This window comes from Hemitrygon akajei, chromosome 5 (genome assembly GCF_048418815.1).
Source record: "Hemitrygon akajei chromosome 5, sHemAka1.3, whole genome shotgun sequence".
Taxonomy (NCBI): domain Eukaryota; kingdom Metazoa; phylum Chordata; class Chondrichthyes; order Myliobatiformes; family Dasyatidae; genus Hemitrygon; species Hemitrygon akajei.
In genome coordinates this window covers 78,892,742-78,907,515 of record NC_133128.1, presented here as the reverse complement: position 1 = coordinate 78,907,515, position 14,774 = coordinate 78,892,742, and the positions used below count along the sequence as shown (strand labels likewise).

The 14,774-nt window shown below is 40.1% G+C and overlaps 1 protein-coding gene across 8 annotated transcripts in view; it reads right to left on the bottom strand.

Annotated features, from left to right (window-relative positions):
- The window catches only part of nhsa (Nance-Horan syndrome a (congenital cataracts and dental anomalies)), a 463,259-nt gene that overhangs the window by 55,439 nt on the left and 393,046 nt on the right, over positions 1-14,774 (bottom strand). For 7 of the 8 annotated variants that reach the window (XM_073045846.1, XM_073045845.1, XM_073045847.1 and 4 more), the window contains one exon: positions 1,260-1,322. The exons of the other annotated variant lie outside the window; for it this stretch is intronic. In XM_073045846.1, the coding sequence (XP_072901947.1) occupies positions 1,260-1,322 (63 nt within the window). The remainder of the gene's footprint in view (positions 1-1,259; positions 1,323-14,774) is intronic. 8 annotated transcript variants of the gene reach the window in all.

Genomic DNA, 14,774 nt, shown 5'->3' with positions numbered 1-14,774 from the left:
CCTCTCCATAGATGCTGCCTGACTTGCTGAGTTCCTTCAGCACTGTATGTATTACTCTAGATTTCCAGCACCTGCAGAATCTCTTGTATTTAAGCCTCTGAAACTTTCAGTTCCAGTGGTATCCACTAGATTTAAGCAGATGGAAACACCTGCTTTGTTAACCCGTTTCCATGATGAGAAAAGCTTTTCAACAAACATATTCCTCACATTAATAATAAGTCATCATGTCCTTGACCATATCTCTTATCCTTAGATTTTTTTGTTATTTAATCTCACTGTGTTTTATGTTTAGGCTTAATTAATACAATGTAAGATTTGCCAATAAAACCCACCTGATTTCCTTACCAGCTTACACACTGCATCTTACAAAGAACACTCCATGATGCAGGAAGTTTAAATCAAGTAAAAAAGGATCTAGTGCCTTCCCCGTGTATATGACGAATAAACTCTTCTCGGGCTTCCAGCTGCGTACAGGAATCAATTTTAACTTAAGTTTAAATCTCTGGGTACAGAGATTGTCATCAAAATGTTGCACCTGGCTGGAAGCCCGAGAAGAATTTATCTCACATAAATCAAGTATTCTGCTAATATAAATGAATGTGTCCGTTTTTATTTATATCCAGAAGTTCTGCACTCTGAATCAACCCCAACAAGAATGAGCACGGTAATGTAATGGCCGTTTCTCTGTCACACCTCTCGGGATTTGGGTTTGACCTGACCTCAGGGGCTACCTGAATGGAGTTGTTTGTTCTCAGCACGGCCATATGTGTTTCTGCTGGGAGCTCTGGCATCCTTCCACGTCCCAAAGATGTGCAGGTTGATTGACTGGGTACGTTCAATTCAGATGAAGGGTTTCCCTCCACTGACCCGCTGAGTTCCCACAGCATCTTGTGCCCCTTAGCATTGGAAGTTGTTGGGAATGTGAAAGAGAATCAATTGTAAGGAATCTAAGGGAAATAAGGAGAGGGAACTGGCATAGATCCAATGGGCTGAATGTATTACTTTGTTAGGCAAGGAACAAAATCTCTTTACATAAGTTTTGGAAAAACTAAAATATTTTGAAATGTAGGCACGACTTCTTATTAATATCAGTAACTGAATGTTTAATAGATTTCAATACCAAAACAGACATGAATCTACTTAAAAATAAAACTCAGAGGATGCTGGAAAAGAAATGTGTTAAGATCAGCGATAGCACCATAAGATACATAATAAAGACTAGCAAAGAGCAAAGCAACACATGCAAAGTGGTCCAGTACCTTTCTGCTCCACGGGGTCATTTGGCAACATTCAGTAGGGGAGGATGAACGAGTGTTGTGAAACTACGAGTAACACAAAACATGGCAGTGAAACATTGGAACTAAAAAGAACAAAATATGTTTACAAGTATGAAAAACAAAATAGGAATGACATCTGAATGAAATGATGCAGTCACAAATAACTAAAATGTCAACAATGATGAAGAAGCTCTTTCAAATATTTATTACTCCAACAGTTTCATTACAAATCACATCCTGTAATAATAAATTGCTTTTGTATTATGATTCAGTTATATAAGGTGTACATTATAGATCACACAGTACTAACAACTTCACCCATGTGCATTAAATAGAACTGAACAATAGATTGGAGTCACCCCTTGGTTAAATTACTGAGTTATATTAAGTCAGAGAGAGAAAGGAAAATGATTTATTTGTTAATTGGGCCTAGGTTTTACAATTATGCATTTGCCGAACCTAAAAATGTCCTTGTTCTTGTGTACTTGGCCTATGTGACGTAGAAGTACCAAGGAGTAGTAAATATAGGTTGAAACTCTCTAGTCCCGCACCCTCAGCACCTGACTGGTGCTATACCACGGAGTGATGCCTGAACGTCTTCCTCTGAACTGGACAACTGTTCTATACTGGGTATAGATGCTTTCCAAGTCATTTAAGGGTTTTGACAACTGTCTGTAACCCATAGTTACAGTAGGTTGGAAGCATTGCCAGCTGAAATTGTAAAAGTTGCACTGGTAGGTTAACTAGCTACAGATCTTAGATCTTAACTAGAATTAGTTGATCAGAACAGATCTATACTACAGATTCAAAACATGGCAGACTATGGGAGTTGCCAGACCACAAAGATTAAACCTGTACCACATTTTAAAAATCATACAAAACTAAACCAAACCCTGTTTGTTCTCTAAGGTGGATGTGTAAGATGCCATAACACCATTTTGAAGAAGTGCCTGGGAGCTCTCCCGGGTAAACGTTTGGCCAATATTTATCACTCAATTAGCATTCTTAAAATTGACCATCTGTCAAGTTGTTCTTTGTGGAAGCTTGATATTGGATATGGTGTTTATTTCATTAAGAAGGATTACAATATTTTATTGGCTGTAAAGTACATGAGACATGCTGAATAGGATTTAAAAATCTCTAATATAAAGCTAATATACCAGAAATGCAACCTTTGCTTTCTTCCCCACATTCAGATTTCATAGTCATGGACTCCTTGAGTCATTGAACAGATACAAGCTGGTCTACTCTGAAGAAGATTTCCTTCTAAGCAGCCCTGTTTGCCCATATTTGGCCGATATTCCTTTTAACCTTTCCTATCCAAGCACCTGGCCAAATGCCTTTTCAATGATGCTAATGTATCTACATCACCTTCCTCCTCTGACAGCTCATTCCATACACTGCCCACCCTGTGGGTGAATACATTGCCCCTCAGGCTCCTATTAAATTTCTTCCCTCCCACCTAACCCTCTAGTTCTTGATTTCCCTATTCCTGGGAAAAACCATGCTTATTCACCCAACCTATGGCCTTCATGAGTTTATACATGTCTATAAGATCATTCTCCTGAACTCTAATGAATAACGTTCCAACCTGTTCAACCTATCTCCAGGGCTCAGTCCATTGAACATTATTGTAAATCTACACCCAAATCAGGCAGATTATGATAGCAGACAATGGTAGGATTCTGAACACCCCAACCATCCCACATAGAACACTTTACCTTCACTGTGTCAACAACCTCCCCACCCCATCCACCTTTCCCTGAACTCCTATCCCTACCCTTAGTCAAGAGTCAACCGTTTTCAACAACTACAGTGGGAACTAATACATATTTTCTTCCCTACCTTCCTTTCTTTACTCATTTATGATCTGGAGATAAAATGGGAATGTGTTAATGAGGCCTAATTGTGGCAATCTCGGAAGTCTCAAGCACCTGTGGGTCAGCAAGAAATTCTCAAGGAGGAGTTAAAACAGACCTTTCCTTCTAAAGCATATGTACATGAGGTCAGGTTAAAGCTTTCAAGAGAATAGGACCCAATTTTGCACAAGGTGTTGCAGTGTCCCTTGCCTTGTTCATCATTGAACTTGCAGCTTTAACCTTAGTGAAATGGCAGTGCAGCACATTTTGAATGCCCTTGTTTATTTTAAACCCTGCAACCTTGTTAATAAAATTAGCCAAAGACCATGTTTCAATTTTATGTTTTATATTCCATGTTATTCACTCCTTTTTTGTAATGGTTTGGGCAATTTGATATTTTTCTGCATGTATGTGCGTGTGTGGGGGGGGGGCAGGGGTTTGATGTTTTGCTTTGAATGGGTTCCATGATTCTCTTTGTCTCGTGGCCATCTGTGGTGAAGACGAATCTCGGGGTTGTACACTGCCTACATACTTCGATAATAAATGTACTTTGAATCTTTGAAATACCTCTAAGTCCAGAAAAAGGTTCAGTACCTAACGAGCAGAAAAGAGGACCAAGGTCATTCCACTTCATCAGGTACATCTTTAAAGACATTTCCAAGAAGTTACTTGAGCTTGATTAATAAGTATTGACTTGGGTTTCAAATCACCATGCTTTCTCCCGTGGTGACAGCAAGGGGATAAAATAATTCCTTAGCATCGTGGATGGCATCAACTGAGCCACTGCTATTCGTTCAAAGCTAAATGCCCTTCATAAAGCTAAGCAACTGTTGCAAAACGGCTTCAAGATGTTTGATCTAGTCTTGCCAAGTATTTTACTTTTTGTTATTATTGTTATTATTCTGGAGCAATCTGACAGTAGATTAAAATGGAGGAGAAAGGTTAGGGATATGCTAATGTGGTCAGATTTCATGATGCATCAACTACAATGCAGCTAAAATCAGATAATCATGTGATAATATGCAAAATTGATCTTATGAGGAAGCCATGGAAACAAAATTTATTTAAATGACTATTTGATTTTTCATCTTCAGAAATCAAATTAAGGCATAAACAGATTATTATAATTTCTCAAAATCCAATTCCAATAAGTCGACACCAAACAAATCCAGTGAAGACTTTTACATGCCAATCTTTGCCTCTTAATTTCTGATCTGTCAAAAATAAACTTTTCAGATATACTGCAACCACTCACAAATAACATTCTCCCTGCATATAAATATTACACAAAGCTGGTGAAATATCTTACCTTGCTTTGCATAAAATTTATTTCTGCAAGGCGTGATGTGTATATTTTCAACTGTTTTTAGTGTCTTGGAAAATCAGATGTTTTTAGGTGCCAGATACACAGTTCTATTTCCTTAGTAAAATTAGATGTTTTGTTGAGACCAACATTTATTGTGTAGGTTTAGCAACAGCAGAGCCACATTGCAAGAGCTCTGAAAGATGCCCCTTTGAAGAAGCCATATAATGGTTCATTTATGATTATACAATTTGCCCAGAAGAGACAATTAGCACTTTAGTACTGATTTGTTTTATCCTCATTCTTTACTCCACGGATATTTGAATCAGTATGGCATTAGATACCCTGTGATACTAAGACGCCAAAATCACGTGGAAATATCTGGAAGGCAATCACACACTACCATGGCTACCAAGGTCATGTCTGAACTTCGATGAGGATACATTGCTATGGTAGCTGGCAAAATGCCAAACAAAATTTTCAAACAATAAATTACCAAGCAAGGCCTTGCTAAGGGAAACCCGGGATTCAAAGAAAATCCCAGGGTGCAATGGACACAATTTACTGGGAGTGTTGAAACACTATCAATACAAAGCCAGCAAAGGGTCTGAATAGAAAGCCTTTGAAAACATTCCCATGTTGAAAGAAATGCAAGTATTCATATAAAAATCAATTATACTTATGTAGGAGTAATTAATAATTTTTTACTTGATGTGTATGCATTTCAGTACTTTAATAGCTATTTCTATTTGCCTAAGAAACAACAGTCAATTAATTAGTGTGGAGAATCAAGAAATATGCCAGACATCTTTTGTGCCAAGAAAATGTCTTGTGGAACCCAGAGGACAATAAAAAACGTCCGCACATTAACAACCTTACGGAACTGATAAAAGTTCTTAAACGATTTGCTGGCAGCCACCGCATTCAGTTTCTCAATTACATCCCACCACCACTATATTCTATGCACGAACTTACTAAGCTAAAATACTAATGAATGCAAATCACCTTACTAATCCCCGCAATGTGAATTTGCTCTAGAAGCAAAAGTTCCGGTCAACTTTAATAGTCATATGCACTTATTCTGCAAATTAGGATTTAAAATTAATCATCAATTATTTACATTTGGGATAGATGGCTATCAACAAAAAAAAAACCCAAAAAGATCCAGCACAGCTCATGTTGTTCCATTGAAGTATTTATGAAGTTGTGAAGAAGCCTCTCTACTGAATCATGCCTGCAGTAGTTTTCTCTGACCATCATCCTATGATTACTGATGACAGAATATGACACTGGCATATTTCTAATGTAATAGTAGTAGCCTCAACATGCCTTTCAAATTTCAATTAGCTCTACATGCTTTTCAAATTTCAATTAGCTTCTTAACAATTAAGAAACTGGAACATAACAAGCAATGTAAGGAAGTATGCAATCTTCATTACAATTAAGATATTACAGCACTTGGGGACATCCTCTATGCTAATGAAAGCCATATCTGGGCCAAAATGTTTGACTCTCTTATGGAGATTGGACAGCAAATCAAGTAGGACTTTTAAAATGTACTAATGATGGCTCATGAGCTTGCAACAGAATAACAGAACGATTTGATCTTTCACTGTCTGAGAGGATCCCAATGTTAACTTGTAAAGAATGACTCTTTTGTAATTGTATTAACTGCAAAGCACTGCCAGAAACATTATTCTGCCTGGAAAGCACTACACAGAGAGCAGAGAGGGCAAGAAATTGGTTTTGTGCCTGATCCCAAAGTGATGTAGAGGGTGTGCCTAGGATTCACGCTATAGGACCATTTCAAATCATATTCAGAAAGTTATTTCCATAATATTGTTGGGCAACTAATGCCAATTAATCTCAGTGGTGAACTTCCTAAAATGAGCTGGCTGGGACATTGGGCAGAGCTCATCTGCATGTAATCCCTGGGTGGGGATGAGACTAGGCAAGCAGTATACCTATCCCAATTCATTGGATATAGATATAGATTAAATATAATTTCCCCCTCGAACCTCATTTTGAGTATTATTGAATGACATAGGGTCACATATCGCCTTCAACAGCTGCTAGAATTTCAAGCCAAATAACTAGAAGGCTTCACTTCTCATTAGATGCTTCTCCATCCACAGATGCGGCTTGGGATTTTTAATAATTAATAATTTCCATCATCCCTGAAGGTGCCAATATTTGCCAGGGTGGTGGTTCACTGGAACGATGTCTGTATAAGCATGCTACTGAAAAGATGTCAATATCTGTACAGGGTCCCTAGTAATATTAGTGCATTCAAGGGTTATCACCAGAGGAAATTTTTGTTCACCCATGCATTGGAGTTGCCTCTGCTGGTTACAAAACACAAGCATCGCAAATCATCTAGAAGCCAAATGATTCCAAATGTGCAAATTAGCTCCAAATGTGCAAATCGCATAAAAGGTACAAGGGCAAACAAAATTCTTGGATTATAATTTGTGTTATATTACTGCTCACAGAGCTCTGCTTCATTAAGAGTTTGAGGAGGTTGGATAGGCCACCAAAGACTCGTGTAAAACTCTACATACGTATAATAGACAGGATTCTGACTGGTTGCATCACAGCCTGGTATGAAAGCTCCAATGCATGGCATTGAAGGAGGGTGCAGAGTATGGTAGGCTCAGCCAGCTCCATCATGGGAACAACCCTCCTCTTCATCCAGGACGTCTGCAAAAAGTGGTTCCTCAAGAAGGCAATATCCATCATTAAGGCCAATCATCACCAGCCTGAAGATCCACACTCAACATTTTAGGGACAGTTTCTTCACCTCCTCTATCACAACGTTTCAATGAACCACCTCTTCACTCCTCTTTGACACTTTTTTTTGGTAACTTTTAGTAATTCTTATGCTCTGCACTGTATGGCAGCTACAAAACAAGAAATTTCACGACAATAAACCTGATGCTGATTCTGAACCCCCCTGTTCTCAAGGTGCCAATTCAGGCATCAGTATTTTGTGATAACTTAACCCAATGACCACTCTTCAAGCAAGGACGAGAGCAACTTATTCAATCTTGAGTGTGAGAGGTTGAACCAAACTGTGTTGTTACCAGTCTTCCAGATGTTCACATATTTTACGGGATAAAAACCAGGTGTAGATGGTTTTCCCTTGCTAATCTGGGATTTGCAACAATTTATACACTCAATTCACATTTAATTAAGCCAACTATTGCAAAATCTTCACTGGATATCAGGTATGAGAAAGTGAGGGGAAGAGGAAGAGGTCTAGGAGTTCTTTGTGCAAAGCTGATTTAGATTCAGGTTCTATTAAATAATAAAAGGAAAATTGGGAACCTAGTAAGAGTTTCAAACAGTTCACCATATTCTTTCAGGGTCCACCTTATGTGTCTGACATGGCTTGCAGTGGACTATTATGCTACTTGCTTGTAAGACATACTCCAGTGTTATTTAAAGGGGTCCTGGCTGAGTAGGTTCCAAGCTGTTGGGTCTACTTCAAGTATGTCTTCCTGAAGAAAAAGTTACACATCTCCCAGTTTCTAGCCCTATACTTACAAGGACCCCAATGCCATCTTCGCCTCTAATCACCAATCTTTTATCCCAACCTTTACCTTACCCCAAGCTAGCCTAACCCTTGACCACTCCCCTTCTGCCCTGACCAATTTCCACCCAAACTCTTAGCTCCCCTCACTGCAATCTCTACCTCAATCCTCACCCTCCTCTCACAATTACCAATTTAGACAACTCCCATTTACAAACCAGAACCTTATTGAGATTTAGTAGACATTTATAACACCCACCCACTCTCAAATAATCTGATCTTGCTCCCATTTCACTTTGCCTCTCTCCCCTGCGCTCACTCCTCTCTTTTATCATGCCACAGACAATCGGCTTAGCTGATTTCGGCTGCACAATCAATGTTGGGAGAATTCACAAAGGAATAGCTTTTAGCGAACTAAGTATGCAACTCCTATTCTGTAGCCCAAGATGCCTTGGGCTTGAGTATCTTAAGGCTTTACAATAGCAGGCTCTTGAACAAAACACCCAGGCTAATTTAACCTGCCGTTCCACAGTACTACTGTTAGCAAGATAGAGAGGTTTATAGAGTGATTTTAGGATGTAAGGAATATAAGGCTGAAGTTTGGTGAGGTTCAACAAAACAAAATAGACTGCAAACTACTGCTGGGAATTGTGGGAGTTAATAGAGGGAAGCCATAGAGAGATTTGAAAACAATAATGAAGAATTTTAAGATAGAAGAAAATAATTTTTTATCAGTTTGTCTCAGCGGGTAGTTCTCTAAACCGGAGTCAAAAGTTTTCAAGCTTCACTTCATCACTGCTGAACAAATGATAAGCCTCAATCAATATTCATTTGTCACTTCCCTTCACTGTTCAGTCTAAAACCAGCAAGGCAAAGGATGTACCTGAATTGCACAAGCTCTTTTCAGGCAGCCCCATTCCGCAGTGAAGGGGAAAATGAAGGAAATCTAGGTACAACCAAAGACGTGGAAATCCTTTGGAATGGTGTTGAGAATGCTGTTGTTGTAATGCAGAGAAATTGGTGCACAGTAAATATAGGTTACCATGGAAATAGTAAAGTGGTGGAAAGCAGACCATAATCTCTGCAGATCTACAAGCCTGACATTATTAGCCCACAAATCACTGATGACTAGCAGATAGTAAAAAGGTACTGCAGATTGGATGTCTGCCCTCTGCTTTCAACATCTAGGAAAGTACTGAGTTGCCGTAATGGGTGTATTGTTACCTTCATGCAGCAGTTCACCAGAAACCACTGGCTGTCTGGTATATCCTACTTCCATGCCTATGCATTTAAACTAAGAATCACAGAGGAGCCAGAAAGCCTTTCACATAATGGGCATGTTACAATGGTCAATTAACATACCAAACTTCACACCTTTGGACAATTGGAGGAATGCGGAGTACCCAGGGGAAATCCACGTGATCACAAGCAGCACCCAAAGTTAGAGGTGCTCCTGGGTCAATGGTAGCAGCTCTAACAGCAGCACTATTGTGGCTCAATGTTAAAAGTAACAATATTTTATTTAATTTCTGGTATTTAATGGTGTTTTACTTTTTAAAAAATAATTACTTATATCTATCAGAATGATTTTTAAATATCTTTTATTATTAGTGGCATTTAAAAACAGGTCATAAGCCTTTAGCAGGATATATTGCCTGAATATTGTCTGACCACCAACTCAAAGCAGCCCTATAGGAGCTCCTCCACCCCCCTTCCTGGTCCTCACCACTGGTGCTGCGGTCTTTAGTCTCTGTCTATAACGCTGGGAGCAGAAGTACAGCCAGGTGTTTGGACTTTCCGAAGTGCAGGCATGGGATGGCATAGTATGCATTCTTAATGGTGGCATAACAGTGGTTAAATGTGTTGGCTCTTCTGGTTCCACAGGTGATATGTTGGTGGTAGTTGTTCAGAGACCTCTTTAAGCCAGCCTGGTTGAAATCTCCCTCAATGATACGGAAGGCATTAGGGTGTGCAGTTTCATGCCTGCTGATTATATTGCTCAGCTGTTCCAGACCCTGTCTGAGGTGGAATGTACACTGTTACCGAGATGATGGTGGTAAACTCACTTGGCAGATAAAATAGATAAAATTTGACTGCTAGATATTCTAGGTTGGGTGAGCAGGACTGAGACAGATCCACCACATTTGTGCACCAGAATGAGCAAACTCCACCTACACTGCCTTTAAAAGACTGAGCTGTCTTGTTTTTGCTGACAACGGTAAAACCATCAGACTGGAGTTTGCATATAAGGAGAAGGTGGGAGTGGAGGATGCTATCACGTATTTGCTGCACAAATCACTCTCTCACCTAGAGGGGGTCAGTTGTGCTGTGAGGATTACATTCCTTGACTTCTCTAGTGCCTTTAACACCATCCAGCCCAAGATCTTAAGGCACAAACTAACGGAGATGGGAGTAGACTCTCACATGGTGGATTGGATAGTGGACTACTTGACAGATAGACCTCAGTATGTGCGGTTGGGAGACTGTAGGTCTGACACGGTGGTCAGCAGCACAGGGGCGCCGCAGGGAACCGTACTCTCTCCGGTCCTGTTCACCCTGTACACATCAGACTTCCAATATAACTCAGAGTCCTGCCATGTGCAGAAGTTCGCTGATGACACGGCCATAGTGGGGTGTGTCAGGAATGGACAGGAGGAGGAGTATAGGAAACTGATACAGGACTTTGTGATATGGTGCAACTCAAACTACCTGCGTCTCAATATCACCAAGACCAAGGAGATGGTGGTGGACTTTAGGAGATCTAGGCCTCATATGGAGCCAGTGATCACTAATGGAGAATGTGTGGAGCAGGTTAAGACCTACAAGTATCTGGGAGTACAGTTAGACGAGAAGCTAGACTGGACTGCCAACACAGATGCCTTGTGCAGGAAGGCACAGAGTCGACTGTACTTCCTAAGAAGGTTGGCGTCATTCAATGTCTGTAGTGAGATGCTGAAGATGTTCTATAGGTCAGTTGTGGAGAGCGACCTCTTCTTTGTGGTGGCATGTTGGGGAGGAAGCATTAAGAAGAGGGACGCCTCACGTCTTAATAAGCTGGTAAGGAAGGCGGGCTCTGTCGTGGGCAAAGTACTCGAGAGTTTAACATCGGTAGCTGAGCGAAGGGCGCTGAGTAGGCTACGGTCAATTATGGATAACTCTGAACATCCTCTACATAGCACCATCCAGAGACAGAGAAGCAGTTTCAGCGACAGGTTACTATCGATGCAATGCTCCTCAGACAGGATGAAGAGGTCAATACTCCCCAATGCCATTAGGCTTTACAATTCTACTGCCAGGACTTAAGAACTTTTTAAAAGCTATTAATGCTTTTTGAGATAGTGATTTAGATGCATATCATATTTTTTACTGAGTTAAGTATTGTATGTAATTAGTTTTGCTACAACAAGTGTATGGGACATTGGAAAAAAAAGTTGAATTTCCCCATGGGGATGAATAAAGTATCTATCTATCTATCTATCTATCTATCTATCTATCTATCTATCTATCTACTGTATCCAAAATTGCCGGTGTGAGCCATGTTTCCTTAAAGCAGAGTACACAACAGTCCCTGATGTACCTCTAGTACAGCAATCTTGCTCTGAGATCTTCAGTTTTATTTTCCAGAGACTGTACATTTGCCAGCAGAACAGTCATGAGTGGAAGTCTAAGGCCTCTGCATTTCAATTGCACCTGTAGACCAGCGCACCATCCTCACTTCTGTTTTCTTGAGGGGGATCTGCACTTGCAACCCAGGTCTCCTGATGGGAGTTATTTACAAACCCCCAAAGAGAAGCAAGAATGTGGACTAAAATTACAACAAGAGATAGAATATTACAATATTACAATCGTCTTGGGGGATTTCAATATGCAGGTAGGTTGGGAAAATCAGGTTAGTACTGGATCCCAAGAAGGGGAATTTCTAAAATGCCGATGACATGACTTTTTGGAGTAGATCATTGTTGAGCAAGATAGGGGACTAACTATTCTGGAATGAATGTTGTGCAATGAACTGGAAAAGATTAGAGAGCTTAAGGTCAAAGAACCCTTAGGGGAAAATGATCATAATATGATTGAATTCATGCTGAAATTTGAGAAAGAGAAGCTAAAGTCAAATGTATCAGTATTACAGTGGATTAAAGGAAATTATGGAGGCATGAGAGAGGAATAGGCCAAAATTGTTTGGAAAAGAACACTGACAGGGATGATGGCAGAGCAGCAATGGCTGATATTTCTGGAAGCAATTTAGAAGGCACAGGAATCATACATCCCAAAAAGGAAGAAATATTCTAGAGTCAAGATGACATAATCATGACTAACAAGAGAAGTCAAAGCCAACGCAAAAGCCCAAGAGGCGTATAATAGAGCAAAAATTAGTGGGAAGTTAGAGGATTGGGAAGGTTTTAAAATCCAAAAGAAGGCAATGAAAAAGTCATTAAGAAGGAAAATATGGAATATGAAAGTAATCTAGCCTATAATATTAGAGGATACCAACAGTTTCTTCAGATACATCAAAGTGTATATTAGACGGCTAGAAAACAATACTGTAAAGGTAGTAATGGGGGACAAAGAAATGGCAGACAAGCTAAGTATTTTGCATCAATGTTCACTGTGGAAGCCACTTGCAGTATGGTGGAAGCTCCAGAGTGTCAGGGTTCATGAAGTGCATGGAGTACCATTAATAGGGAGCAAATTCTTGGGAAACTGCAAGGTCTGAGGGTAGATAAATCATCAGGAACAGATGGTGTACACCCAGGGTTCTGAAAGAGATGGCCAAAGAGATTGTGGAGGCATTAGTAATGATCTTTCAAAAGTCGCTAGATTCTGGAATGGTTCCGAAGACTCAAAAATTGCAGAAGTCACTCCACTCTTCAAGAAGGAAGGGAGGCAGAAGAAAGGAAATTATAGGCCAGTTAGTCTGACCTCAGTGGTTGGGAATATGTTGGAGTTTACAATGTGGTGTCAGGGTACTTGGAGGCACATGATAAAATATGCTGTAGTCAGCACGGTTTCTTCAAGGGAAAATCTTGCCTGACTATTCTGTTGGAATTGTTTGAAGAAGTAATAAGCAGGATAGACAAAGGAGAATTGATTGATGTGTACTTGGATTTTCAAAAGGCCTTTGACAAGGAGTCACACATGAGGCTGCTTAACAAGCTAAGAGTCTATGGTATTACTGGAAAGATACTAGAATGGATAAAGCAGTGGCTGATTGGCAGGTGGCAAAGTACAAGAATGAAGGGAGCCTTTTTTGGTTGGCTGCCGGTGACTAGCAGTGTTCCACAGGGGTCTGTGTTAGGACCACTCCTTTTTACATTATATGTCAATAACTTGGATGATGGAATTGATGGCTTTGTTGCAAAGTTTGCAGATGATAAGAAGATAGGCAGGCAGCTTTGATGAGTAGAGAGGCTACAGAAGCACTTACGTTAGGAGAATGGGCAAAGAAGTGGCAGATGGAATACAGTGTTGGGAAGTACATGGTTATGCACTTTGGTAGAAGAAATAAAAGGGTTAAATGGAAAAATACAAAAAAACTGAGGTGCAAAGGGACTTGGGAACCTTTGTGCAGGATTCCCTAAAAGTTCATTTGCAGGTTGAGTCTGTGGTGAGGAAGGCAAATGAGATGTTAGCATTCATTTCAAGAGGACTAGAATATAAACGCAAAGATGCAATGGTGAGTTCTGGTGAGGCCTCACATGGAGTATGGTGAGCAGTTTTGGGCCCCTTAACTTCGAAAGGATGTGCTACCAATGGAGAGGGTTCAAAGGAGGTTCATGAAAATGATTCCAGGATTGAAAGGCTTGTCGTATGAACAGCATATGATGGTTCTGGGCTTGTATTCATTAGAATTTAGAAGAATGAGCGATGATCTAATTGAAACTGAATGGTGAAAGATCTTGTTACAGTGGATATGAAGAGCTTGTTTCCTATGGTGGCAGAGTCTAAGACCAAAGGACACAGCCTCAGAATAGGAGGGACATCTTTTTAGAATGGAGATGAGGAGGAATTTCCTTAGTCAGAGAGTAGCGAATCTGTGATTAGTTGCCACAGGCAGCTGTGGAAGCAAAGTATTTACGAATATTTAAGGCAGAGGTTGATTGATTCTTGATTAGTCAGGGCATGAAGGGATATGGGGAAAAGGCAGGAGATTGGGGCTGAGAGGAATAATGGGTCAGCTGTGATGAAATGGCGGACCAGTCTCAATGGGCTAAATGGCCTAATTCTGCTCCTATATCTCATAATGTTATGGTCTTATCAGGCAGCCTGAAGACCTACACTCAACATTTTAGGAAAGGCTTCTTTCCCCTCTGCCATCAGATGTCTGAAAGGTCCATGAACATTTACTCATTATTCATCTTTTGCAATTAATCTATCTATCTATCTATCTATCTTTATTTATTTATTTTTGGGACTAGTAGTACATTTTTAAATACCTTGCTCTGTACTGCTGCCACATAACAAATTTCATGACATATGTCAGTGATAATAAGCCTGATTCTGCTTCCAACAAGGCAAAACCTATCAGCATAGATGGCAGTGATGCATCACTCCACAATGAGCTCAACACCTTTTACGCACACTTTGAAAGGGAGAATGACATTACACCTGTGAAAATTATAACAGCATACAGTGACCCTGTGATCTCTGTCAGAACATTCTTCAAGAGGGTTAACTCTCGCAAGGTGTCAGTCTGTGATAAATTTACCTGGTAGGGTACTGAAAATCTGTGCCAAGCCGCTGGCTGCAGCATTCAAGGATACAGTCAACCTCTCACTGCTGTGCTCCGATGTTTTCAATTGCTT